This window comes from Pogoniulus pusillus, chromosome 18, assembly GCF_015220805.1.
Source record: "Pogoniulus pusillus isolate bPogPus1 chromosome 18, bPogPus1.pri, whole genome shotgun sequence".
NCBI classification, from domain to species: domain Eukaryota; kingdom Metazoa; phylum Chordata; class Aves; order Piciformes; family Lybiidae; genus Pogoniulus; species Pogoniulus pusillus.
Genome location: NC_087281.1, coordinates 24,456,300 through 24,484,160, shown reverse-complemented (window position 1 = coordinate 24,484,160; position 27,861 = coordinate 24,456,300). Strand labels below are relative to the sequence as shown.

Here is a 27,861-nt window from a genome sequence, read left to right as displayed (position 1 = left end):
TTAATGAGAGCTGAGGCGGTGGGGAGCCAGACTCACCGTGTAGGGAGGTGACAGATAACAGAGCTGTTTGGACAGACCTAGGACAGGGGCGTTGGCAGGAATTTAATGATTGTGATTAGAGTGGAAGGTTAACTCCACTGATGGCCGTTGCAGCACAGTGGGAGAGGTTTGATGTGAGTCCCACGGGCTGTGGATCTGTGTCGCTTCATTTCTACCTCTGAGATGTTCTTTGCTCTCTTCCAAGACCACTTCAGTGGCGTTTGTCAACTGCTGTCTGCCTTTAGCTTCATTAGTGCGCGGAGCTGCGCACCCTGTCAAGGGCACACAGACCAGGCCAGGGATGTCCCTTGCTCTCTTCATGCCCCAAGCAGGGCCAGTAGTGTCCAGAGGGGAGGATAAGCAAGCACTGCACCAGCCCGTAGACTTCATGTAAGTGTGCAGCTGAGAATGGCTGCACCACTGTCCTTCCCCCATTCGTGCAGCAGCCTGGTTTGGGGAGTCCATGTGCGTGGCCTTTGCTCTTGGCCCATAGAGAAGCATCTTCTGGTGCTTGTAAGAAATGCAGTCATAAAATGAACAGTTAGTTTGGGCAGCCAGGGTAAAGCCATTTCCAGAGCAGGCTAATCCACTCAGTTCTGTACTCATCAGGAGTGAGAACATTCAGGCCAAAATCTGGTCTCCTCCCATCTTCAGCAGTATCCAGTGTCAGGGGAGGAGTGTAAAGCCAAGACAGACACATGCAATATTGCTTTCTCTGCATCCAGATATTGTAAATCATTTATTTGTTTGTTAAGACCTAGATTAGGAAGGGTTGTGAACACAGAAAGGTGATGTATTTGAGTGGGTAGTGGCTCTTGCAGCAGCCCAGCACTGTGCTCAGAGATGAGCAAAATCCCTTTTCTTCTGCAGATGCAACCATGACTTCAGGCAAAGCTTCCTGAGGCCAGTGCCTCAGGGGTTGCCTGAGGGCTGTGCTTCGGGCCATGAGGATGCCAAGGACTAGGAAAGAAGGCAGCTGTGTGCAAGGCAGAGACACGGGTGGCTGAACTTGCTTTGCACAGGGGCCAACATTTCCTTTGCTTCAGGGGATTACATGCTCTCTGGGCAGCACTGGCATCACCAAAGCCAACAGGCCTGGGACAGTAGCCCTCATCCTAAAGCTCTCTTGAAGCACTGTGCATGGCCCCTTCCTCTGCCCTTGCACAACAAGTATGCCCGGGGAGGTGGTGGAGTCGCCATCCCTGGAGCTGTTCAAGGCAAGTTTGGACGTAGCACTTGGTGCCATGGTCTAGCCTTGAGCTCTGTGGTAAAGGGTTGGACTTGATGATCTGTGAGGTCTCTTCCAACCCTGGTGATACTGTGATACCTGAAAAAGGGCTCATGGTGCCACATCCACAGAGAAGTCATCCTGAGAGGCTGCTTAACTGGACAACCCAGTTTGATGTGTCAGTGTGGGGCACAGGCAGGACACAGGGAACAGAGATGTACGTGCAAGTGCCTTTTCCTTTCCTCCTCCTTTGCTAGACCATCAAAGTCCAGGCCAGCTGCAGCAAGGAAGGGAATGGGACTTCCCATGAAGCAGCAGCGGATAGCCATGGCTGCATACAGGCTGCTGTGTGGTTCAGAACACTTGAGGGATGCGACAAATGACACATCCCTTGGCTGTTCATGATTTCATTTGTTATGGACTGCGCTGGTCTTGCCTCACTGGTGTTAGAACTGGGGACTGTGGTGACTTGGTCTCAGTGTTTGGCCAAGGCTGAATCTCAAAGCAGAGCTTCTGTAGCAGGATGGCTTACAAGTCATGTCTGCTGGAAGGTTTCTTTAGCCCCGTTTTCTTTTCTGCCTGTCTTGACTGCCAGTTTCATATCTGATCACAGGCTGCTGTCCTATGGGTAAAGGTCATAGCAGCACATTTCCACACACCTACTGAGCCATGCTCTGTGGTGGGAAAAGGTGTGTTTTTCAGCTCTTAACTATGCCATCTCCCTAAGTGAAGCTCTTTTTTGTTTTATTCTATTTCAGCTTTTGCTTAGGCAGTGAGAGTAGGCAGACTCCATTTGCGTTCTGAAGTCGACTGCCTTTAGTTATGCTGGTGGGGTACATGATGCTGTGTGGAACACAGCCCTGAGGGAGGTGTAAAAGGATGCAGAAAGCAAGCAGTGGGTCAACAGGAAGTGTGCTTGGCTAGCCGTTTGAACTGTCCATCACAGTGCAAAGCCAGGGATGCCAGAGATGGGAGAGATGACACTGCCTTTTTAGGCTGCAAGAAGAGGAGAGGTTTGGACTCTCTGGTGGGGTTGAGTGGCAGGCATGTGCTGGTGGAAGGAGAGCTGGCAGATCGATAGCGTTTGATGGACGTGCTGTGCTTGAAGCTTAATGAGATTGCTGTGTGGGGCCTGGGGGTAAAGCAGCGACTTTGCCGCAGGCATTTGGGAGTGGAGAGGGCAGGATCCTTCCTCAGCTGTGCTCTCTGCTGCCTGAAAATGGGACACAGCCTCAGTCACTTCAGCTGACGGCATGTTGAGCCATCTCTCTTTAGTCCCTAGCTGTCTGTCACAGGAGATGATATGTCAATGAGACCAGCTGCTAGAACAAGGTCCTCTCTACCTGTGCTGTAAGAGAAGGTTTCAGGCCAGCTGAATGTTTGATGAGGCTGGGAAACGAGGAACTTCTTCCACATTTAATGCATTTATTCTTTACTGAGAACCTCCACCCTGTGCAATGGAAGGGAGTTTCCTCCTGGCTACTGCTAAGTGCAGGTGAAGGTGTCTGCCTGGCCATGCTTCTTGTTAGCACTGCCAGCCAGAGGATCAGAGTGATTTCTGTAAGGCTGGCTGTGGGAAGGCCTGGCCAGCCCTGGTGGGTCAGGTGAATTTGGTGGAAACGGATTAGAACCATGAGATTAGGTTTCCCCCTTGGGTCTGCCAAACATCTTCTAATGCTGTTATCCAAGGCTTCCCTTTGCCCACAAGAGCTTTCCAAATGATGCCTAACTAATGAAGTAGTCTGACTAATTCTGTCTTTTTGCGTTCACAAATTGCCCTTCAGTATGATTCATGGGTTTCTTGAGCTGGTTATCTGTGGTCCACAGGTCATTTGTAATCAGATAGTTAGGGAAACTGGTAGTATGAGTGCTGGGAGGTTAGTTATTTCTCATTCTCATAGTACCATTTCTCTTCTTTGATTATCCAAGTAAGAACACCTGCCCAAAACAGAGGAGCTGAAAATGCTACAAGATGACTTGCCATTTGTGAGGTGTATTTCAGTAGAGATTTTGCCTTAACATTTACTTTCTGGAAGTACTGCTCTTAATGTAATCCAAGTACTTGGCTGTGCAAAAGAGGAAGCAAGGTATCACAGACTCACAGAATGTATCTGCTTGGAAGAGACCTCAGAGATCATCCAGGAGTCCAACCCTCGATCCAGCGCTGAAGGGTCAGTGCTAAACCATGTCCCTAAGCACCAGGTCCACATGCTGCTTAAGCACCTCCAGGGATGGTGTCTCCACCACTGCCCTGGGCAAACTGTTCCAGTGGTTGATAACCTGCTCTGTGAAGAAACATTTCCTAATATCCAGCCTAAACCTCCCCTGATGCAGCTTGTAACCATTTCCTCTAAGCCTTCTCACTTGTTACCAAGTTGAAGAGGCTGCCCCCTCTTTGCTCCAGTGTCCCTTCAGGGAGTTGTAGAATCATAGAATCAGTCAGGGTTGGAAGGGACCAGAAGGATCATCCAGTTCCACCCCCCTTGCCATAGGCAGAGACACCCTACCCTAGAGCAGGCTGCCCACAGCCTCATGTAGCCTGGCCTTAAACACCTCCAGGGGTGGGGCCTCAACCACGTCCCTGGGCAACCCATTCCAGCCTCTCACCACTCTCATGCTCAACAACTTCCTCCTCACATCCAGTCTCAATCTCTCCACCTCCAGCTTTGCTCCATTCCCCCCAGTCCTGGCACTGCTTGATATTCTAAAAAATCACTCCCCAGCTTTTTTGTAGCCCCCTTCAGATCCTGGAAGGCCATAAGAAGGTCACCTGGGAGCCTCCTCTTCTGCAGACTGCACAGCCCCAACTCTTTCAATCTGTGTTCACAGCAGAGGTGCTGCAGCCCTCTGAGCATCCTTGTGGCTCTCCTCTGGATGCATTTCAGCATCTCCACATCCTTCTTGTAACAGGGGCTCCAGAACTGGATGCAGTACTCCAGGTGGGTTCTCACCAGAGCAGATTAGAGAGTGATGAGGTCTCCCCTCAGCCTTCTCCTCTCCAGACTGAAGAGCCCCAGCTCCCTCAGATGCTCCTCACAGGCCATGTGCTCCAGGCCCTTCACCAGCCTCATTGCCCTTCTCTGGACATACTTCAGCACCTCAATGTCCTTCCTATAGTGAGGGTTCCAGAACTGAACAAAATACTTGAGGTGTGGCCTCACCAGTGCTGAGTACAGGGCGATGATCACCTCCCTGTTCCTTCTGGTCACAGTGTTTCTAATACAAGGCAGAATGCCACTGACTTTCTTGGCCTCCTGGGCACACTGCTAGCTCATGTTCAGTCAACTGTCAACCAGTACCCCCAGATCCCTCTCCAAGTTGCAGTTTTCCAAGGTCTGTAACTTACCATGGGGTTGTTGTGACCCAAGTGCAGGACCTGGTACTTGGCCTCCTTGAATATCATACAACGGTCCATCAGTCTAACCTGCCCAGGTTCCATCGTTAGGCTTCCCTACCCTCTAGCAGATCAACACAGCCAACCAGCTTGGTGTCGTCTGCAGATGTACTGAGGGTGCCCTCAGTACCACATTAGTGATAAATATATTGAAGAGAATAGCTTCCCTTGTTGTGGTACAAGGGAAGAGTTACACAGTTTCCCCACTCTTAGCACTGCTTGGAAGAATTGCAGTGCCTGAGCAGAGCAGCACAAATAATCGTGCTGGAAAAGCTTGTATGCTCTTAAAACACGCACGGCAAGTGGCAAGGGCTCAACTGTCTCTAGCTTCCAACACCACTCTTCAGTGTTCATGCAAGGTAAGGAGAATGTGAGAGACAATCACGTTCCCCTGACCAGTGTAGCTCTGGTATTAGCCTTGCAGACTGGAGATGTTTTCACACCGTTGTGCTCATTCGCATCCAGCAGGCTGTTGGCTTGTGTTTTACAAGGCTGAGCTGGGGATGGAAAATTCTTACCAGCTATCCAGCATAAAAATGGGTCCTTTGTGTGTGTCTCCTTCAGTGACTTCAAGGGACACATGCTAGTTACTGAGCCTTTCTGAGAGTCTGTATTGATAGGCTGTGGTGAAGCTTCCTCCTATTTACTCTGCTCATCTGTTGTTTTCAGTAGGCAGCCCATGTTCCTCCTACTGCTTCAGAGTCTTTTCTCTGTGCACCTTCTTACCCTTCCCCATTCCACCTCCTGTTTTCCACCTCTTCTTTCATTTCTCTTGCTTGCCTTTTTTTTTTCTTGTTCTGGGCTTTTTTCCCCCCTAGAACATATTGGAAATAAGAGGAGAAAGAGTGTGAAGGGGGAAGGGTTTGGAGGAGAGATACAGCTTTTGCAATAGCTAGTGACAAACAGCCAGGAGCAGGCACTAGACAGATGCTTTGACTATGTGTCATAAAGAAACGAAAGGTACGCAGTCATGCTGCCAGTGCAGGCAGTGTGGAGCAATGTGAATGGCTTTATGGCTCTCCCTGCATATGCTCTGCTGCCTGCCAGTTCTTTACCAGAGACAGGAATGCAAGCAGCTGAGTTAGAGGTGGCCTCTCTGGAAGGATACTTATCTGTATGCCTTCGTTACATGTACCAGAGTGGAAGTCTGGAGTCTCATGCAAAGGCTATTCCTGTTCCAGTAAGCAGTAGCCCCATCCTTTGTTAGTTGCTGGGTGTAGGGGTAAAGGTGTCCTGACGGGGGCTCTGACAGAGTCTTTAGAGAAGCCAAGGAGAAGAGCTCGGGAGATGGCAACTCCTGTTGGTGGAGCATGTCTCCTTGGTGAGGTAGAAGCACGTTACAATCGCAGTGGCTCAGAGCTCGACCTGACAGCAGCTGGACAAACTTGGGTTATGCAGAGCCAGATTGCCTTTTCGGCTTGCAGCTAGACGTGCTGACAGCACGATGCGTGGACACGTACGTGGGTCTGGCTACAGGCTGTTGTAACCAGTGCACGGAGATGGGTTGAAGAGGAGGCTGTGCTCACTGATAGGAAGGGTGGCTATGAAGTTGGATAAGGCACTAAGCAGTACTGAAATTCAGATGTGAGGCTCAACAGAGACTGGAACCATTGATCTGTGCAGGAGTCAGCTGTGGATCGACACGAGGGATGTTGTCCCTTATTCAGCTTATGCCTGCGCTGCAGAGAGAGGAGTGATTTCAGGCTCCACAGTGCATAGTCAAGTACAGATAGGATCTTGTAGCGGCAGTGGTAGAGAGCTGCTCGTCTGGACAGGAGGATTGTGTGTTCCTTCAGGATTGAAGATATGGCTGTGAGACAGTAGGGGAGGGGTGAGGAGCATAGCTGGACATGCACGCAGCCTGTCTCAGTACCAACAGTAGTGACACAAACGTGGGCTCCTTGCCCAAACCTCGGAGCAGGTGTGCCTCCCTCCCCACTCAGATTCAGGTGATAGTTTACCCCTTCTCTTCTCCAGCTCCTGGGCTCCCCCTCCAGAGGATAGGCAGCTGTGTGGTGTGGCAGGAGGTGTTTGCCTCATGAAGTTACCAGTCATGCTGTGCCTCAGGTAGAGCTCTGACTGCGTTGTTTCCCTGGCAGAGTGAAGATTAGATCCATTCTTCTAAAACCAGGAAACATATGCTAATAAAATACATATTGCTTTCTGATCAGCCCTTAATGAAAGACATTATTGAAGAGTGTGGAACAAGCACTTACAGTAATTCATGACAGCACCAATTTGCCTTCTCTGAGAAGCTGTAAACTGCTGCTCTTGGCACCTAATGAGGATGGGCAGCTGATTGCATGTGCAAGAAGAGAGAGGGTCTCAGGGCTTAGGTGGCTGCAGCTGTCCGCAGTAGCTACTGAGGGTTGCAGTTGCTTCTCCCTTTGGAGCTGGGGGGTGCCTCAGCCCAGAAAGGGAGCCCCCTGATAAAAACAATTTGGAATCATAGAACAAGAAAATGGTAGATGTTGAAAAGGACCTCTGGAGATCATCTAGTTCAGTCCTTCTGCTAATGCAGGTATGCCTAGGTCAGGTTGCACAGCAGTGTGTTCAGGTAGGCTATGAAAGTTTCCAGAGGAGACTTTGCAGCCTCTCTGGGTAGCTCGATCCATTGCTCAGTCACCCTCAAAGTGAAGAAGTTCTTCCTTAAGCTCAAGTGAAACCGCCTGTGTTTTAGCTCATACCCCTTGCCCTATCACTAGCCACCACTGAAGAGTGCTCAGCCCCATTCTCATGGCTTCTGCCCTTCAGGCACTTATCTGTGTTTGTAAGGTCCCTCGCTCAGGTGTCTCTTCTGCAGACTAAAGAGCCTCAAGTCTCTCAGCCTCTCATTGTAAGGGAGATGATTCCCTCCCCTGATTACCTCCAGTTACCTGTGACTCTTGAACTGGGGAGCCCAGAACTGGGCACAGTATTCCAGAAGCAGCCTCAACCTGGCAAAGGGGGAGAAGGCTTAAAAGTTTCCATGACTCCCCATTTAGACTGGGCAATGGGTTTACTTTGGCCATCCATGGTTGCTAAACAGCAGGGTCTGAAGCTGTGTGTTTGACTGATGAACGACATAAGTGTGAATTTCAGGTCACTTGTGCACTTCTCTGGCAAATGCCAACCTTGTTTGCAATGTGATTTTTTTTCTAAGGAAAATTAAATCAATCCAAGTTTAAACTTTACCCTTTAATTGATGCTGTTAATGCTTGGCATCATTTCAGTCCAAGCTAGTGATGAAATACTAACACAGGAGTATGTTTTAATCCAATCTGAGAGGCACATAAAGTTTGAGAAGAGACCATAAAGGACCACAGCTGCTGTCTTCATATCCAAACCAAATATCCCACTGCACAAAACTCCACCAGATGACTTCTCTAGAATGGGCAGTCATCTTCCCCATGGCTGATAGCAGATACTGCTGCCTACAAATACCTGAAGGGAGGCTGCAGCCAGGTGGGGTTGGTCTCTTCTGCCAGGCAAGCAGCAACAGAACAAGGGGACACAGCCTCAAGTTGTGCCAGAGGAAGTATAGGCTGAATGTTAGGAAGAAGTTCTTCACAGAGAGAGTGATTTGCATTGGAATGGGCTGCCCAGGGAGGTGGTGGAGTCACCATCCCTGGGGGTGTTCAAGAAAAGACTGGATGAGGCACTTGGTGCCGTGGTCTGATTGACTGGATAAGGCTGGGGGATAGGACATGATCATGAAGGGCAGGTCCTGTTTGACCAACCTGATCTCCTTCAGTGACCAGGTGACCCACCAGTTGGGTGAGGGAAGAGCTGTGGGTATTTGACACAAGAAGCTGGCAGCTCATGGCTTAGGCAGGTGTGCTCTTCACTGCCCTTTAAACTGTCTGGGTGGCCAAGCCCAGTGAGTTGTGGTGAATGGAGTGAAATGCAGCTGGTGCCTGGTAACAGTGGTGCTCCTCAGGGCTCAGTGCTGCGGCCGGTCCTGTTTGCCGTCCTTATGCATGATTTAGACAAGCAGGTTGAGTGTGTCTTCAGGAAGCTTTCAGATGGCACTAAGCAGGAATGTCAGCCTGCTTGAGGGGCAGGAAGGCTCTGCAGATTGATCTGGAAAGGCTGAATCAGTGGGCTGTGGTCAATGGCACGAGGTCATGTCAGGTCCAGGGGTGCTGAACGTGAGCCAGCAGCGTACTCAGGTGGCCAGGAAGGCAAAGAGCATTCTGGCCGGTATCAGAAATGGCATGGCCAGCAGGAGAGAGGAATGTCTTCCCTGGAAGAGTGGTAAGACATTGAAACAGGCTTGCTGGAGTTCCCCATCTCTGGAGTTGTTCAGAGAACTCGTAGATGTGGCACTCTGGGACGTGGTCTAATGGTCATGGATATGCTGAGCAGAAGTTTGCACTTGGTGATCTTAGAGGTCTTTTCCAGCCTTAATGATTCTACACTTCTGTGGGTTTGGTGCATTTATGAAATGACTAAGCAGAGGTAACTCCTCTGCTGACAAAGGGCTGGGCTCTCTCAGTCAGGGGAGTACTTCCTCTTCTGCATCCTGAATGTGACTGTGCTTTTCCCTTCTCTGAATTCCTGGTGGCTGTGAGGGACTTGCCAGTGACAGACGGCTTTTATTCCTCTGTCAAAATACAGGGAGCAAGAGTCAGATCTGTGGTGTTCAGTTGCAACAACAGAGACAAACCGTCTGCCTCTGCTGTGCCCTGTGGTGCCAAGGTGACATCAGGGCCAGAATCTCAATCCACTGCTTTGTGTCAGGGATGGGATGAAGTGGGAGGAGAAGGGCCAGATTTAGGGCAGTTTTTTCCATCGTTGTAAAAAATACTGAAGCCTCGTGTTTAGGAGAGGTTCCTAAAATTCCCTGTCCCTTCTTCCCCCCTGCCCCTGTTTCTGAGTGGTTTTGGGTCTCTTTTCCCAGGGAAATTGCAGTGGCATTATTTCTGCCCCTGGTACTCATTTCCTGGGGTTTCATTCTGCAGCAATGGAAAATAAGTCTGGCCCTTGAATAATTTGCTCTCAATCTTTGATAGCATAAATCCTGTCATTATCTTCTCTTCTCTGGTTGGTTGGGGGAGGGGCTGTGGGTTTTGTTTGTTTGTGTTCTGCAGGCTTGTTGTTTGTCTGAGGTTTTGTTTGGTTGGTTTTCATTTTAAGTCCTTGGCACTTACGCTCATTGAAATTATCTCATTGCAAAGCATCCTGTAGCTTTGGAGGTGCAGTTTGGGCAGAAATTGAGGGCAAGAAACACCCACTGAGGCACCAGGAAATTTTGTGTTGTAGAGCCTTGTGTTCATCCCAGGAGTTGTTACCAGTGCCATAACAAAGCTTAGCCCCTTCCAGTTCCCAGGATGGGATGTCTGAGGCTATTCCTCCTGGCCATCCTCAGTTTAAGGCCACAGACACTGCCAGCCTTATCATGTTGTGTGATTTGTTTCTGGTCTTTGAGAACAGTATTTCATTTGGAAGGGAGCAGTGTGTCTCAGCTGGACATGGTCGGGGCGAGCTCATGGCAATTGCATCCACAGGGGAAATCCGATGTGAGCTGTTCCCTGCAGCCCACTAGGGCAGAGCGAGGTGATGTGTCCAGTATTGGTAGCAAACAGGCTGACCAGGTGAAAATGGGATGCTCTTTCACATCCTGAGTGGGAGTGACTGTTAGAAGAAAAGTGCTCTTCTGCTGTTGTCACCTTCTTCTGGCCCCTGGGCCATGCTGGAACAGGATGTATGTGCTTGATAAGAAAGTGGGCAGCTTGGCTCAGACTGGCTGTTCTTCTGGGCATGAGAAATATGCATGCCCTTGCACCTGCCACTGCCAGGGCACAGTCACAGAGTTAACCAGTTTGGAAAAGACCTTCTAGATCATCCAGTCTAACCTATCACCCAGCACCTTCTAATTAACTAAACCATGGCACTAAGTGCCTCATCCAGTCTCCTTTTAAACACCCCCAGGGACGGTGCCTCCACCACCTCCCCGGGCAGCCCATTCCAATGCCAATTGCTCTTTCTGTGAAGAACTTCTTCCTAACATGCAGCCTAAACCTGCCCTGGTGCACCTTGAGACTGTGTCCTCTTGTTCTGTTGCTGATTACCTGGGAGAACAGACCAACCCCACCTGCCTACAGCCTCCTTTCAGTTAGTCACAGAGAGCAATGAGGTCTCCCTTGAGCCTCCTCTTCTCCAGGCTGCTCACCCCCAGCTCTCTCGGCCTCTTTTCACAGGGCTGTGCTCCAGCCTTCTCACCAGCCTCATTGCCCTTCTCTGGACACCTTCCAGCACCTCAGCATCTTTCTTAAACTGGGGGCCCCAGAATTGGACACAGCACTCAAGGTGTGGCCTGACCAGTGCTGAGTAGAGGGGCAGAGTGACCTCCCTTGTCCTGCTGGCCACACTGTTCCTGATCCAGGCCAGGATGCCATTGGCCTTCTTGGCCACCTGGGCCCACTGCTGGCTCATGTTGAGCTGCTGTAAACCAGTACCCCCAGGTCCCTTTCTTCCTGGCTGCTCTCAGTCACTCTGTCCCCAGCCTGTAGCACTGCATGGGTTGTTGCGGCCAAAGTGCAGAACCTGGCACTTGGCCTTGTTAAAACTCCTGGCACTGGACTGTGCCCATCTGCCCAGCCTGTCCAGGTCCCTCTGCAGAGCCCTCCTGCCCTCTAACAGATGAACACTTGCTCCCAGCTTGGTGCTGTCTGCAAACTTGCTGAGCTTTGAAGACCACCATAATCGCTGGTTGCTCGAAGAGTGCAACCCACCAGCTACACAGGCAATTGAAACTATTTTGTCCATGTTACTGTGTCACACTTCATTCAGGCATTTGTGAGACAGCTGTGTTTCCTGCACCAGCTAGCTACTCATGCCTCCTCACTGCATGCACATGTGCTCTCCAGAGTGTCTGACACAGGTGAAAGAGGAGTGATGAAGGGATTCAGGCAAACACCACACTTAAGTGTACGCCGGGGACAGCATTTGTGGGTTGTACTCCTTTGAGGAGCTGGTAGAGGGAATGAGCAAGAGCCTGCTGGAGGGAAGGAAACTGTTGTGCCACACCAGCCTGCCTTTGCTGTCTCCTCTCCTTTCAGAGAGACCAGCATGGCTGGGATGGGAACTGGGGGGCTTTCCAGCAGCCCACATCTGCAGTTAGCAGGAGAGGATGGAGTGGGAGTGCAGGCAGCCACCCCTGACTGATTTGGGCTTCAGGGAAGAGCAGCCATGGGGAATTTGAATGAGGCTGAGAAAAAAAGGAGAGAAGATGAGTGTGTGTGGAGAGGATTCGGAGGGGAGATACAGGAAAGCTTGTGCCCAGAGCTGAGAAGTTGCTGAAGAAATGGGACCAAGTAAGGCGAGAGTGGTGGCAGCGAATGGCAGTGCTAGGAAGCTGGGTGCCATAGAGCAGTGCCTCTGCTCTGGTTAACTTGCTGGGAAACCTGCAAGATTTTAATGTATTCTTTTCTAGCTGATATTTGCAACAATTCCCTGGGGCTTGGAGATGAAACAGGTTTTCTTTCTAATTTCTCACTCAAACAGGCATGCACAGCTGCTGAACGTGCAGCTGGTTGTGAGACCACGTGTGTGGCTATGCAGGTCACACCAAGTCCCTGCATAGGTAGGATGTGAATCCATGGTGCTGTTTGTTGAATAGGACTGCAGCATTAACTCTGACAAATGTGTTTATTAATATCATTTGGCTTTATTATGTCTGTTAGTTGATAAATCACCTGCCTTAAACATCATTCCATCTGAAAACATCTTTTTTTCCTGCCATAGTCTACATAAACTGAAAATGTGAATGTGTCATGCTTTGGGCCCTGCTGCTGTGGGGGAATGGAATGGAAGTGCCCTCCTGCTTTTTTCTCTGAGGCTCTTGGTGTTGTCTTCAAGGACTGTGAGCCAGCTTGACTGGCCACAGTGAGACAAGCACTGTTAAGCACCCCGAGACAGCGCAAACAATAAGCCAGGGGAGTGGGCAGACAATGTCTCCCTAGAGAGCATTGGTCAGGACTCCTACGAAAGGGCAGACCTAGCTTGCAAGTCCCAGAGTCTCGATGGCTAAATACATGTGAGCATGTGAGTGTGCTCTGCCTTGGTTGTTAATACTGCTTTTAAGTGGCAGGGGAGAGGGACAGGTTGCACACTGTGCATGTCAATACATACATCCCATATGGAGCTGATTTTGTCCTTTGTAAGACATTTTTAGTCAACCTATTCTGCAGGAACGTTCTCCCATCTGCAGCCTGTGTGATATTCACAGCCAGCTGGCAGAAACTGTGGATTTGTTTGTTTTTTCTCTTCCCATCCCCTTCCTCTGATTATTGGAAATGAAAGGAGGTGAAGGCAGTGATGATGCTATGCATTGCACTGCACTCTTCTTCTGCCCCCACCGGCAGCATCCTGAGCCTGGTGATGAATGAGCTTGTTGTGTGAGAACCTTCACTGAGCCTTCAGCATATCTAATAGGGTGGCCAGCATTCCACTGTCCTCTCTGCCTGCCCGTGCTTTGTTAACTGCACCTCAGCGGTAGTAAGCTGGGCTAGTGTTACCAGGAGGAAGGATGCTGAAGAGGAAATGGGCGAAGAATGTACCAGGGTAAGCTGGGAGAAGAGCATGCACAGAGCAGGAGACTGAAGGCTGCAGGTGACTGAAGTGGAGGATTAAAAATGGGTTCCTGCTGGACTGTGTGCAGTTCTGTGCAGACCTGCTGCTGGCAGTGGAGAAGGCAAAGGATGTTTAGGGAGGGGGAGGCAGAGACAGACCTTGGCAGTAATGCCTCTGTCTGCTGGACCTGTGCTACTGATTGCAAGCCAAGACCTGCTTCATGTGCACAGAGCGGGTGTCTGGCTGAAGCTGCCTCCTTTTTCTCCCTTGCACTAATTTCATGCCCTTTAAACTGTGCTGGCAGCACATCTGGCCCTTTTTCCTGATGGCTGTAAGTAGCTCAGAGGAGACTTTTGGCCCCTGCAGAGACTTTTCACCTAGCAGAACAAATTTTTCCAGAGGCATCCTGGGCCACTTCTGCTAGGATGCCAGGACTGTAGAGCCTAGAGTGAGGATGTGCAGAGAGCAGCCGTGCTGACAGCCAGTTGCCATGTCTGTCCACAGCAGAGAGAGAGAACACAGGAGTCAGGAAGAGTTGAATCTGAGCTACTGGTGAAGGTAAAAGACTCTCACAACGTTTTTTGCCTTTGCTCCAAGAGAAGATAAGTGGTGGGCCCCAGCTATGCCTTTCCCATTGCCTAGTGATGCAGGTCTTCCCTGGGAAGCAGGACAGTTGCGACCTGTGAGGTGTATATGTGCCTTCATTCATTTGTTTCCCAGCCAAACCTGGGTGGCAGGCAGCTGTTTATTTGTTAAACCCACCTGCCCCTGAGGGTAGACTCAGGCTGGGGATCTAAGGCTTTGCAGTCCAGGCAGGAGGCTGTTTTCTTGGTGTGTCCTGGATTAGGTGATGTGGGAGAGTAGGTGGTTTGACATTGCTCCCAGAGGCTTTAGATACGGAAATTTCACCTAACTCCCCGCTGAGGTGGAATTTGCACTGTCTGAATCTTCACTTTCAGGCTTCTCTCTGACTCTCCATTTTGTTTCTCTTCTAAAGGTTATGTCTAGACAAAGGAAATGGCTCCTGACCTCCTCCTATTTACTAGCTGCCCTCAGAGCACCTTAGCAACCTGCGGGGAGGAGCTGCCAGCAGCCCCCACCTGTCAAGTTCGACTCACCAAAAAGCCCTGTGCTAGGAGTCGTACTGCTCCGTGTGACCCCTCTGCTCCCAGAGAGCTGAGGGTCCAAGTGCTAGTGATCCCAGGTGAAACTACTTCCACTGGCAGTCAGCTCAGCTCTTATTTGGTAGAGTGGGGCAGAGTGGAGGGCTGGCAGATGGGAACGCTGAGCACTCGGCACGCCAGTTGAATCGGCACCCAGTTTGCATGCATGCAGATGGAGTGCTGTTGATAACAAATGGATCCTGGCAGCATCCCAGTGCCAAGTTCATGCCTAGTTCCCAGAGGCTCTGCCCTGATGCTGCCCACTGCCTCTCAAGAAGGCAAGGAGCTGTGGAAAGACAGCAGAACAGTTCCTAGCTCTCTAATCTGTTTTGTCTGAAGGAGGAGGTGGATGCAGAAGGCAATTTCTCAAGCAGCTTGCACCCTGATCTGTTTAGGTACAAGGATTTCCCTTAGGTAGAGTTTGTAAGGCTGGTACAGAGTTGTTGTTCACCATGATAACCACAGGCAGCCACAAGTTCCTGGGGTCAGTCCCTGCCACAACACAGTACCGTGGCAGAATCTGGTCTTACTGCCACTTCACTTGGGAGCACTGTCCAAACTGCAGCCAGACCAACTCAGGTAAGAAACACCAGTCCTTGAGTCCTGGCCATGTTAGAAATTAACAGGGCTCTTGCATGGGAAGCTCTCCAGTGGCAGCTATTGGGTTTGAGTTTTAACTTACAGTTATGTACCTTAGAGGCACACAGAGCTAGAGGCAGTTGAAGGGATTGCTCGTTTTAACCAAGTGCTGCATCTGCATTGATCTTCTGCCTTGCCTTGCTGATGGCCTTCACTCCTGCCATGTCTTTACTCCGCCTTCTTGCCCCACACTGTCCACAAAGACAGACTGGCTGTAAACCCTCCTCCCTGCATCCCTCTTCCAGTAACCCTGTCGCTTCAGAGTTAATGATGAACACCGAGCCTGCTTATCAAGAGAATTGCCTTTGCGATGGAACCTGTCAGCCTAGAGAGGGTATTGGAGACAAGGGAAGGCTCAGTATCTAGGACAGTGAACCCTGGGCCATGGAAAGCTTTTTACTAGGATCAGAGCTGCCAGCATACCTTACCACAAGGATCAAGGCTCTGCAGGGCAACAGGCAGAAGTTGTATCTTCACAATGCAGTCTTTGTTCTTGTCCTTCTTTCACCAAGCAAGTATGGCTGTGGCAGGGACATTTCACTGGCATAGGCAATTCATCATTTTTAGTGGTGATGATTTTGACAATGATGTTTTTCCCATTGTTTTCTTGAAGCTTCATTCCCTGCTGTCTTAGCAAACTGGGCACCACAATGCAAGAGAGATGTGGAGGTGCTGGAGCAGGTCCAAAAGAGGGTGATGAAGCTGGTGAAGGACCTAGAGAATAAATCTTACGAGGAGCAACTGAGGGAGCTGGGGATGGTTAGTTGAAAAAATTATGGTTAGATGAAAAAGAGGAGGCTGAGGGGAGACCTCATTGCTGTATACAACTAACTGAAGGGACATCGTGGAGAGGCTGCTGGTCTCTTTTCACAGGTAGTTGGAAACAGAACAAAGGAGAATGGCCTCAAGATGAGTCTGGGTAAGTTAGACTGGACATTAGGAAAATATTTTTCATGGAGAGAGTGGTCTGGATTGAGCTGCCCAGCGAGGTGGTTGAGTCACTGACTCTGGATGTTTAAGGGTCATTTGGATGTGGTGCTCAGGGATATGGTTTAAGGGGAATCGTGTAGAATAGGGTTATAACTTGGACTTGGTGATCCTGAGAATCTTTTCCAACTGGGATGTTTCTGTGATTCTGTGACATTTGGGTTGTATGGTTCATACATGGCTCAACTCCTTCCCCAGTGGGCATCAGAGAAAGAAAAAGTCTCTGAGTAACTCCAGAGGACCAGCGATTTGAAATAGATCCCTTCTTCTGGCCTATGGAGGCAGCATGGGCTAGGATTCAAGGGTGGGTTCTTTGGAAGGGTGCTGAGGAGGCATGGCAGTAAGTGGGTCTCAGTGAGGCACCACAGGGCTTAGGCAGCAAACATATGGACTGTGCCACAGTGCTTGTGAAATGAAGGGTGTCTTGGCAAAACACCGCACTGCATACCTCGGTGCACGGATGGAGGTGAGTTCCAGACGCGTAGTTCCAGTTACCACCCCAGTCAGGAGGGTGTCATGGCTTTGTTTCAGGGAAAGCTCAAGCTCCTGATCACTGCTCTGTACAAGAGGTTGGAATTTTGAAACCGCTTCTGTGTGAGTATCCCATTGTAAACCAGGAATACTTCTCTGTACAGGAAGAGCAGGAGGAGGGTGTTAGGTGGCATCCAGCGTCCCTCAGGGTTCCAGTTTCAGGATATTTGTAATGCTGTGGGTTCTTTTTCTGTGCAGCTGGCTCAGCGAAACACCATCCAAACCTTCATTCCTGTGCAGAAAATGGAGAAGGGCCTGCTGCTGGAGCACATCTTGCCCAACTTGAAAGTGCCTCAGAGCTATGAAGTTCGTCTGACTCCCATCACCAGCTTTGGGGCTGGAGATATGGCTGCCCGCATCATCCGGTACATGGAACGTAGGTGTCTCACCCTCAGTCCCGACTATGAGAGCAGGTCCAAGCCTCAGGCCCAGGGACACAGGCATGTGTAGGTGCTGCCTTCTGTGACCCTTGAGTGGATCTCTGTTTTGAGGGCACACTACTATCACATGTTGCCGTAATTTAGCCATTGCTGTCAGTGCAGAGTGCTAGCTAGAGGTTCTCTGAGGGCCAGTTTCCACTCATCCTTTGCTCAGAAGCTGCAACTTCCCTTTCTGCTCTGTGGGCTAAAGAGCCCCAGAATCCCAGCTCACCATCAGGCCTGTTAGTCCCCCAACCCTGTGATTTCTTTACTCCTCTCAGGAATCTGGAGAGTGTATTTCAGCAGAAATTGCAGGTCTCCCTCCTCCTATGTTCGCACAGTTTCACGCAGCACTGGTGTCCTGCAGAGTCACAATGTGTCTGGTGTCCTCTGCGTAACTGTTCTCTCAAACTTACACAGTTTCTGAAGCTGTGATAGTCCTCACAGATAACAAGCCTTCGTGTCCCACTTAGAAGCAGCTTCCCCCCGCCCTATCCTGAGATCACCTCTTAGATGTGGTTGTCTTAAGGTCTGTTGCTGCATGGATCAGAGTCAGCAGATTTGTTCCATCACTAAGGCAGACACCCAGGACTGCTGTTTGACAAGGGTGCTGCTAGGAGACTGGTATGACCTTTGTGGGTGTGTTTGGTTTATTTTCAGACTTGCAGTGTGGTTTGCAATTCTGACTTGTTTTTCTGTTTCTTCTTCTAGCAATCAGCTATCCCAACCCAACAGGTAAGCAGCAAGACACTTGTATTTGTGTTTTGAATGCAATGTATGTTAGTCAACTGCTCCAGCAGCTGGGGCAAGCCAAAGAGCTGGAATACAAACCTGGCTTTGTTGAATGTTTCTCCTCAGAAGAGCATGGAGTAACATACAGCAGTGCTTCCAGGAACTTATTTGTTGTACCTTGAGTTGTTGCCAGTAGACAGATGCCAGAGATACGTCTCCTACTCACACCTGGTATCTTTGTGACTGGATAGGGTATCATCTTGAACCAACCTTCCCCCGACAGTAGCAATCTGCATCCAAAAAGCAGGTTACTCAATGTTCCCAAAAACATCTGTGTTGAAGGAATGTGTATGTCCCATCCTCTCTAACCAGGAAAGATGCTACTTGTTATCTCTGCAGGTTTATATGGAGCAGTCTTCAACTCACATCTAATTCCTCTTGCAGATTCCTTGAGCACAGTTCCTTTCTGCTTCCCATCCAGTGTCATCACTATTTACTTGACCTTCTGGTCACGTGTGTCAAGATGCAGGCCTGTCTTTTCTGAGCACTCAGAGTGTTCATTGATTCTGGGAGAAGAACACACAGCTTAGAATAACGGTGTTTAATAAGAGGCTGGTGGTGCCCACCGAGCGTAACAGATTGCTGGTGTGCTAATCAGTGGCGAAGTGATCTTCAGGGGATGAAACAAGTCCCTTTGTTTCGATTGTTCTGCATAAGCCCAGGGAATGCTCTCGGGCAGAGATGGGCAGACTGTTTGCTGGTGGTTCATGAATTGGTTTCATGTAGCTGATTTTTTCCTCCTTTTTTCCAGCTGCCGAATCAGGATTCAGTCTTTCTGTGTGTTAGTCAGTGTATGTGCAGGCAGGTGCTACTGCTGCACTGAGGGGTGGAAGTGGGGAGGAGAAGCCATGGTTGGGCCATGGCAGCCAGGAATCGGGATATGGGGTTTTCTTGTTACGGAAGCCATGAGTCATTTACTCTTGGAAGTCACACTGTAAAGGTGGTTGGATGAACCATATTGGGCTTGAGAGCAGGAGCTTCTTATGGAGTCAGAGGGCTCTTGTGTCTCTAATTCCAGATTTCTTCTACTTTGCTTTTCCTCACTTTCTAATCCCCTTTAAACATTCTCCCTAGGAGACTTGCTGGGGAACACTGAATATGTTGCAGGGAACCCACTGCAGAATGTCTCCTTCGGTGCTCACTGGAGGAGGCAGGCGTCCCAGCCTCCAGGTGGAAGTGACACAATCTGGCCTTTTGCCGCTTGTTTCTAGGGTACATAAATCACTGGTAAAGCCAGAGCAACCTCAGTCCCAGTCGTGTCAGTCTTTTGGGGTCTTTGTAAACTGAGCCTTCAGACTGCTTGCCTGGGAGTGCTTGGGCAGCTTGACTGAGACCAGAATGATGGCATGAAAGCTGTGTGTTGTGAAGGATGACTCAGCCATGTTTGTATGTGCACACAGTAAATGTAGCGTTTCTCCTTGATGCGTCACTCAGCCTGTGGTGGATACTGCGACCTCTGGGCGATTCATCAAGATCTTGCCCTGTGAGTTCATGCCTTGAGATTGGCTTCCTAGGGTAAAGCATAAAAGAGGCTTTTATCTCTGTCTCCGGGCTACAGCTCCGTTCCCAGACTCTTGTCTGGAAATCACTGCTACTACCTCTCATTTTCCCAGTTTCCTCACTACCACCATCCCAGGAAAGAGGACTGAAACAGGATTGCAAAGGTATCCTCATGCTAGGCTGCCCAGCCAAATTCTGGAAGCAAATATTGAGAGCTTTCAAGTGAAAGGCAAAGATTAGATGATTAATGCCTCTGGCAGCCTGATCCAAGGGCATGCACAATGGTGATTAATTTACAAACTCTGAGAGTCACTTAATACAATTATTTCTTCATGCATTTTCTCTCTCAGCCTAATAAGATGTTAATGACATTGGGGTAGGCATGCATGTGATGTGGTTACAGAGCCAAGTGCTAGGGTTATAAAGCACAAGCAAAATAAAAGCAGAGGATGTGAATAAAAGGCATTAAGGATTTCAACTATTTAGAGGTTAGCAGTAAGACTAACTGTAACTCTAAGGTATCACCTTAAAGATCCCCTAGAATAAGTGATCATTTTAATGCCATGACTAAATTCCAGCACTGGGGAATCTGCTCTGTTCTTCTTTCCTCTCCCTTGCAGTTTCATTAGGATGTAGGCTTCACATCCTAACACAAATCCTGCAGTGCTGTCTCCTAAGCTCTTCCAGCTCATGAGGAGTGGATGGTTTGGTTTATCCTTGTTCTAGCAGATGTAGCATTGCAGCCTCATCACCGAGAGCAGTAAGAAACATCGGGGATTGTTGTTACTGTTTTACTCTCATCCAGTAAGCCTTACCCTTCCAGAACAGCAGTACTGTTTATCCTGTATTTGCAGTGTTGCTGTGTGTGGTGCTAAAATATTTTGGGATCATGGTCAAGTGTTGTGGGTGGTCATCAGCAGCAGGTGCTGGGGTTTTTTCAGTTACCCTTGCTGATTGCTTGCTGTCTAGTGCTTGTGTGTTCGCTTTCTGGTAAAACCTCATAATCCAGAGGAGTCTGAGCTTGTTACCCCAGCATGAGCATGTGTGAATGGGGTGTGAGCCTGATGTTTGGTTTGGTTCCCCAAATTTGTGCCCATTTCTCAGGAATATCTGTAATGAATGCAAAGGTTAAAAGAAATGACCACCACTAATCCCTGTGTTGTGATGGCCAACAGAATTGTCTGATCTGATTATCCCCGTGTCGCAGGTGGATACATTAAAGCAGGTGGCAGTACAGTATGACCCAACCAGTTATGGGTATTGTGAGGCTTTCTTCCATTACTGGTTATAAATGCTTTAGAAACTTACCATAGAAAAGGTTGTTAAATGCTGTTTCTTGGATCCCAGCATACTTGGAGGTCACAATACAGTTTTCATTGTCTTCCTCTTCTAGGTGGGGAAACTGATCTCCAGAGAGAAAGTGATAGCCTGTGGGTCATGCAGCAGGTCTGCACCAGGGCTGAGGCACAGAGCACTGTCCCTTTGGTCCCAGCCAGTTTCAGTCATCAGACCACAACTAAATGACAAAGGCAATGTTATTTGGGTGCATTCCATCTACTATTCATCCATGGTCCACAGCTAGAATAGAATTACTATTTTTTGCATTAATTTGGCAGCCAGAATTTTGGAACCAGGGACAGCTTCCCTCTAAGGACTTGAAATGAAAACCTCCATTATGCTTCCCAAGAAGACAAAGCAACATGAAATACTAATAGTCACAGCAGAGGCTCTCTCTCTTGGGGATGCAGGGAGGTGTCTATAACCAGGAGCAAATATCTCTGTGCTTTGAGCTGCTGCCACTGCAAAGCCTGCCAAGGAAATCTGTTTGGTGAAGACAACACTAACTCCAGCCTTTGAGGAACCAGCTCCCCTGCCGCCTCCACCTTGCCTCTAACAATGCAGAGAGCAACTTCTGTGTTCAATATTTAAATCTGTTGTTTAATTTTTAAATAGGAAGCTTCCTTTGGACTGCAGTGCTGAGCCAGGATCCTTGGCAGGTGATGATTCTGCAGGAAGGTTTGCTTCATATAGCTGAGCTCAACAGTTAGACCACTGCTGTGGCCTCTGATACACAACAGGTCATTTAAAGGTTTTCTTTTCACTTGGGTCTGCTAGGTTTCTCTTGGTAAGCCTTGCTAAGGATCGTGGGGAGGTGACATGCTGGTGGTGTCCCACACCACACTGAACATCTCCTACTTACTTTGGGGACCCCCAGGTCCTTTTCCTCAGGGCTGCTCTAAGTCATTCCCCACCCAGCCTGTATTTGTGCTTGGGATTGCACCGAGCCAGGTGCAGGACCTTACACTTGGCCTTGTTGAATGTCACGAGGTTGGCCTGGGCCCACCTCTTCAGCCTGTCCAGGCCCCTCTGGATGCATCCCTGCCCTCTAGCAAGTCAACTGTGCCATGCAGCTTGGTGTCATCTGCAGACTTGCTGGGAGTGCACTTGATTCCCCTGTCCATATCACTGACAAAGATGTTAAAGAGCACTGGTCCCAGCACTGACCCCTGAAAGCTTATGGGCTCCACACCCTTCTTGAGAAGCAACAGGTGTCTCATACAGCCATGAAGTCTCTTTTGTTGGCCATGAGAGTTGGGGAAGGATCCTTAGAAGATGCTTTCTCACTCTTTTCTCCCCTTCATCTCCTTGTGCTGGGGATGAAAGAGGCCTCTCCATCCTATGTACTTGCCCTGTCTCAGACCTCACAGACATCTGCCCTGACAGTCCCTATTCCTCCTTCCTTCTTCAGCTCCAGCTGCCATGTGCCCCCCTGTGCTTGGCTCTTCAGAGCAGTGGCTAATTTGGATTAGGATGCTAATGCAAAATGAGGGTTAACCAGCAGCTAAGTGTCTGGCCCAGCCAAGCTCCCAATGATTGTGGCTGAGCTCACAGGAGTGGCATTTCCCAGTGATCTCACAGAAAATCCAGCTGCCTTGGTTCAAGGTTGTCAGTGAAGCCCTCAGCATGCAGCACAGTGCCCGGCCTGTGGTGGTGGAGAGCTTTTTATGGACCACAGCAGAAAGGCAGCCTCCTCTTTTCTACCACAGGAGTGTGCAGGCTTTTGATGACAGCCGTTTTCATTTCCAAATGGAAGGGGATGGAGAGGGCCTTTGCTGCAGGTTAGGAACCAAGAGGTTCAGCATCTCAGAATCAAGCTGCCATTCATTTCATGGTGTGGTGATTCGAAACCAACCCTCTGGCCTGGTCCTGGTTTATAAACAAGAAATAGGAACTTTCTGGACACACTCGAATAAAAAGTAAATAAAATAGGAGATTGGATGCAAAGGAAAAGCAGTAAGTCTGTATCACTGCATTTGTCTGGTGGATTAGCATAAAGTGTGCTGCACAGACCAGTCCCTCTTCCTTTCCTGCGCTCCAGCTGCTGCTGGCTGGTGTTTTTGCACAGCCTTCACTGATCTTGGCTGAGGCTCTTGTTATGGCTAAGTAGGTAGCAGCAGTGGGGCCTTTCTGATTTATGCCTTTCTTCTTTATAAGACAGGAGGGGGTGGGGAAAGATCTATTTTGCTTTTCCCTTGTCCAAGGGGGGAGCTTGTGTTGTTCCTGAATTGTAGGTAACTGTGAATCTATTTTGTACGTGTATTTTTATGCATTCAGATTTTAGCTGGCTTGCAAATCCAGCTTCATTTCGCTTCCAAACCTTCTGAGCTAGTCTGGGGATACTGTTTTGGGGGAAATTTCAACCCGCCACACATGGGTAGTCTTTCCTTCCTCTCTGTGGCAAAATGGCAGGTTTTTGGTGTGCATGGCAGGTGTGTGAAGCTCCCACAGCCACAGTGCACTGTGTCTGGAGCTTTTGGCTCTGGCACTGCAGAAAGTTTCCCTTGCCCATCTCATCCTTGGCACCCAGCCCATCAGTTGCTGACCTTGCTCTGCCCCGCATGTTCCGCCAGTTCAGACATGCTAGGATAGGAAGCCTCCTGCCCAGGAACCAGAGCAAACCACCACTGAAGACAGAGAAATGCAAGATCCCAAGCAGATATTTTGGCTTCTCTTCATCTGGCATGATAACAGGAGCAGTGTGGGGAGGTAAACCTCAGCAAGTTGAGTCTTGCACCGCCATGCCATGGATGAGATTTCTAGCACATCCTATGTCCTCAGAAAGAAACGTGTTTTCCTTTCGTGGCTTTTAAGTACGTTATCCTTCTGTTTCATAGCATGCTTTCCTCCACCTATTTAAAGGCAAAAGGCAGCGAGAGCTGTGCTTAACTGTGTCTGTACTGCTCGCTGAGATCCCACTGTCAGCTCCTTCTCCAGCTTTGGTTTCTGCCCAGGGACATTACAGAGCACAAAGCAATTTTCACATCAGGGATTGGACCTGCTTTTTCTTTTCTTCTGCTGGTTTCCTCCATCCCTCTGCCTCTGTGCCAGCAGTGTGAAGCTGCTTCTTGACCTTTTTTTCAGTGGCTCAGCAACTATTTTTTTACCACAAAGGTTACCATCTTCAGCCTGGTCAAGTCCAATTCATTCCAATCTCTGCAAGTCCATATTGAGTTATGTCTCTGCACAAGATTTTTCACCTGTCTTACAATATTGCTGTGGGATGTGACTGTCTTGTGGTAGTGATAAAACCAAACCCTATTGCACATGTGGTTGATCTGACACAAAAATCTTTTAGCTACATGACTTATTTTGTTAGGGGAACCAGCCTAAGCTGCAATATCAAATGTGCCTTTTAGCTGGTATAAATTGGATGTACTCTAGCTAAATGACACATTTGTAGCACTGAGCTGACCCCTTCTCCGCAGCTGATTGTTCTTCATGTGTGCCATAGTTTAATATGTATAGCCCAAAGGGGGTCATCTGCTGGTGCTTTTTACTCTCTCCTGGGGAAATTATTTTACCATCAAGTTGTTCTGGTTGAAAAGCCCTTCCGGCCTGCTCGCTTCAGTGCTCATTTTACCCTGCTCTGTGTTTGCCCCCTCAGACCTCTGAGCAGAATCTCTTTATCCCGAACAGCCTCCTGTTTTGCCAGACCCTCGCATCCGTCGGCCGGCACTGACCCTTCCGTAATCACACTGCTCACAGATGTATTCCTCTGCAGCCTCTTCCTGAGATTGAGGGGTTGCCCACCTGTCCCTGGAGTGGCACACAGCCTGAGTGGTGATGCAGCGGTGCTGTGAGCCTTGCTGCGAGCACACGGGCAGCCTTGGGAAGAGGTTTGAAAGGCAGTAGCTGACCAGCCCCTTCCTTCCCCATAGATAACACCTGCCGCTTTGAGGATGAGAAGATCTGTGGCTTCATGCAGGACAAGATGGACAACTTTGACTGGACCCGTCAGAATGCGCTGACCCAGAACCCCAAGCGCACCGTTAACACAGGGCCCCCCACGGACATCAGCGGTACGCCAGAGGGTAGGCACACGTCTGGGCTCCTTCTGGTGGGCTGTGAGGTGAGGTGCACGCCATCGCACGGCGGTGTGGGCGCTGGGGGTGCCGAGCTGCTTTCGGCACAGCACGCTGCTCCTGTGCAGGGAGCTGGCAGCTCATCTGCCTGTTACCGGCCGGCGTTAAGCACGCGGCTGCGGCACCCACGGATTTAAGGCAATAGCATCGGTGTTACCTTACCAGTTCAGTGCCTGCTGCTTAATGCCCTTGTCCAGTCTGAGGCTTGTTTGGAAATAAAAGATGGATAAGAAAGTAGGAGAACATCTGTGACACCTAGAAATGGCCCTGCTGCTTTTAGCCCACATTTCCTCAAAGCAGGTCTCGAGGAGCCTGACAGATCTCCTCAGTACCAAGCAGGAGCATGAAAAACCAAGTGGGAGCTGCCTGTGAGGTGGCAGCAAGTGCCCACCTCTGGCTGGAGGAGACTGATGGTGTATATTACTCACACTAACTGTGCATGGAGTACTTGCTCCCATTTTAGCTGGATATTACTTCCCTCTTTCTCTAATGAGAAAAGTAATTTTGTGTGCTGGTACAAATCTCTCAATTCAGAAAACATGGGAAACATTCAATGTCCAGCTAAGGAAATGGCTTTTCCTATTAGTGCTCAATACACCAGCCTGATTGAGCACTGAAAATAATGCCAACAGGTTAAATAGCTAATCTGTTCTTCCCTGGGTTAAACAACTGCTTTGGTATTGTTCCTCTTTAGACAACAATATTGTTTAGGCCAGATAGACGAATCCTCTCTCCCTCTGCTTTAGGGAAAGAAATTAGGCTGGAATGGCTTCTCCTTCCTCTTTCTGGTCTTCCCCTCGCACAGCGCAGTCAGTTCTGGGGCAATTCGTGCTGTGCAGAGAGACCCACTCTGCACCCAGGCAGATGTGTGAGTGCATGTTCAGCGGATTCACCTGCTGTGTGTCCTTGCAGCATCTCTCCTAAATACTGCGGGCCTGGAGAAGGCACAGCAGACACCCTGCAGGTGTCTCTGCCTAGGATCGCAGTAGGTGCAGAGCAGATGGGAAGAGCAAGGCCGTGTCTCCCAGCCTCTGGCATCCCGCTGCTTGCAGGGAGGCAGAGCCAGTGCACACTGCCTTGCTCCACCTTTCCCTCTCGTTCTGTAGGTTATTACATGTTCATTGAGGCATCCCGGCCCCGCGTGACAGGAGACAGAGCCCGGCTCATCAGCCCCCTCTACAACATCACTGCCAAGTATTACTGTGTCTCCTTCTACTACCACATGTATGGGAAGCACATTGGTGAGTACCCTCTCCCCAAGGGCAATCGCAGCCTGCTGCAGGCTGTCCGAGAGGACTCAGTCGGTAGCTTTGCCAGCCGCAGGCAGCGATTCGGGAGGGTGGGAGTCCTGCTCCAGTGCTCAGAGCGCAAGAATGGGCTGCTGCTTTCAGAAACTTCTCCTTTAGCCACCCCCAAGCATGTCAGGTTTGTGAGGCTGTTGTGGCCCATCCTTGGGGCAGTTTCTTGCAGGTAGCCATCAACCCTTCCCCTCTGGCTTCACTGCTCCTTTTAGCAGAAGGCTCTCTACCTGCTACCGGAAAGAATGCTGCACCTGCCTGCATACATTTTCCTTGCTCACAACCACAGCCTCTGGCTCTAGGCAGAAGGACAGCAGGTGAACATCAGAGATGAAACAGAGCGTGAGGGACTTTGTGGGACAGAAGACCTCTGTGGTGGGAACAGCTATTTTGGGGTGGGCAGGATGTGTGTTCCCACAGCTGTGCCAAGGGGCTTTCTGCTCTGCCTGACTCCCTCTCTCTAACTATAGGCCTCTGAGTGCAGTGAGCACCATAGAAGTGCCTGGCACACTAATGAGTTTCCATATCCAGTCAAGGAGCAATTGTAATTCGTCACCTCTTGATTATAATTTCATTAATTTGAATAATAGATGCACTCTTCCCACAGCAGGCTGGGTTATTAATCACCTGCTGGACTGGAGCCTGACTGAAAAATCAGGGCCCAGGCAGGAATGTGTCCGCCCTTCAATAAGCGGGGTTAATTAACAGCTCTCTGCTCTGCAAAGTAACGTATTCCTCAGTCTGGCCACCACATCTCTCTGTGTATGTGGCCCAGCAGAGAGGTTAAGCTGCAAAATCTGGGATCTCCTCAGTGGGGTGAAGCTGAAACTCTGACCTCTTGGGTGCTGGGAGGTAAGGACTGGGCTGTGGTTCATGGAGCAGGTCTCCACTTTTGTCTTTGCTCTGAGGGCTTGTATTTGCCATCTGCACTCAGAGTCTGTTCAGTTCAAAGGTGTTTATATGCACCTATATTTCCCCCATGCTGTGGAGCATGGAGCATTTCATACTGGGGGGGGCAGGTTGCTCAGGCAGACAGCACTGTCAGTGTTGGTTCACATCAGGGTTTTCTAGACCTGCTGATCTTGCTTACCTAGCAGAGTCCAGCTATTAATGCTGGCTGGCAAACTCATTTGTTCCCTGCGGTTGTCCTCTGTGGTCATAGAATTATTTCAGTTGGAAAGACTTTTAAGATCATTGAGTCTGACCATTACTTAACTCTACCAAGTCTGGTGCTAAACCCATGTCCCTTAGCACCGCATGTATGCACCTTTGAATGCGTAAATCTTTGTTTTCCTAATTCCTGAGAATCATAAAATCATAGAATCAACCAGGTTGGAAGAGACCTCCAAGGCCATTTTCTGTGCCTCTCCTTGGGGCACCATTTGTATGTGTTGATTTTTTTCTTCATAGTCAGTGTTGCTGGCCCTGCCTGCTCCCCGTTCTCCCCTTGTTGCACAAAGGGGCTGATAAATCTGTGTGAGGTGGCTAGACTCTGTAATGCCACATGATGATTCTCAGAGTGGGTGCTGCTGAGCTGGGAGCAAAGAAATTAGTTTTAAATTAGCCTGACTAGCTAGAGTCAGAGAATGAGAGAGAGAAAGGAAAAGTTCTTCTCTTGGCCTGTGGAATATGTGGCTTGGTGTAGTGAACACAATACATCTGCCTACAGGTTGAAGTTCAAAGTTCAGTACCTTCTATCTACTCTCTATCCTGGGTTTTTTTCAGGGCCAGTCGTGATGTTCCGTAATAATTTTGGATTCTCTTCTACATACTGGGGCAAAACTGAGACCTCTCCAGGAAGACTCAGTATGCCTTGTAACCCTAAATTTGCCTGGGTTTCATCATTCTTGTTAAGCTGCTTCCTAATTCTAATGCTGTTTGCCCTTTTTCCT

General features: G+C 49.4%; 1 protein-coding gene across 7 annotated transcripts in view; it reads left to right on the top strand.

Annotated features, from left to right (window-relative positions):
- Positions 1–27,861, top strand: part of MDGA1 (MAM domain containing glycosylphosphatidylinositol anchor 1) — a 162,365-nt gene that overhangs the window by 114,941 nt on the left and 19,563 nt on the right. For 4 of the 7 annotated variants that reach the window (XM_064158839.1, XM_064158837.1, XM_064158840.1 and 1 more), the window contains 4 exons: positions 16,736–16,913; positions 17,668–17,691; positions 24,468–24,620; positions 25,778–25,912. In XM_064158839.1, the coding sequence (XP_064014909.1) occupies positions 16,736–16,913; positions 17,668–17,691; positions 24,468–24,620; positions 25,778–25,912 (490 nt within the window). Of the gene's footprint in view, positions 1–16,735; positions 16,914–17,667; positions 17,692–24,467; positions 24,621–25,777; positions 25,913–26,131; positions 26,481–27,861 lie in introns of those variants that run through there. The other 3 variants (XM_064158844.1, XM_064158841.1, XM_064158842.1) reach the window with 3 other exon arrangements.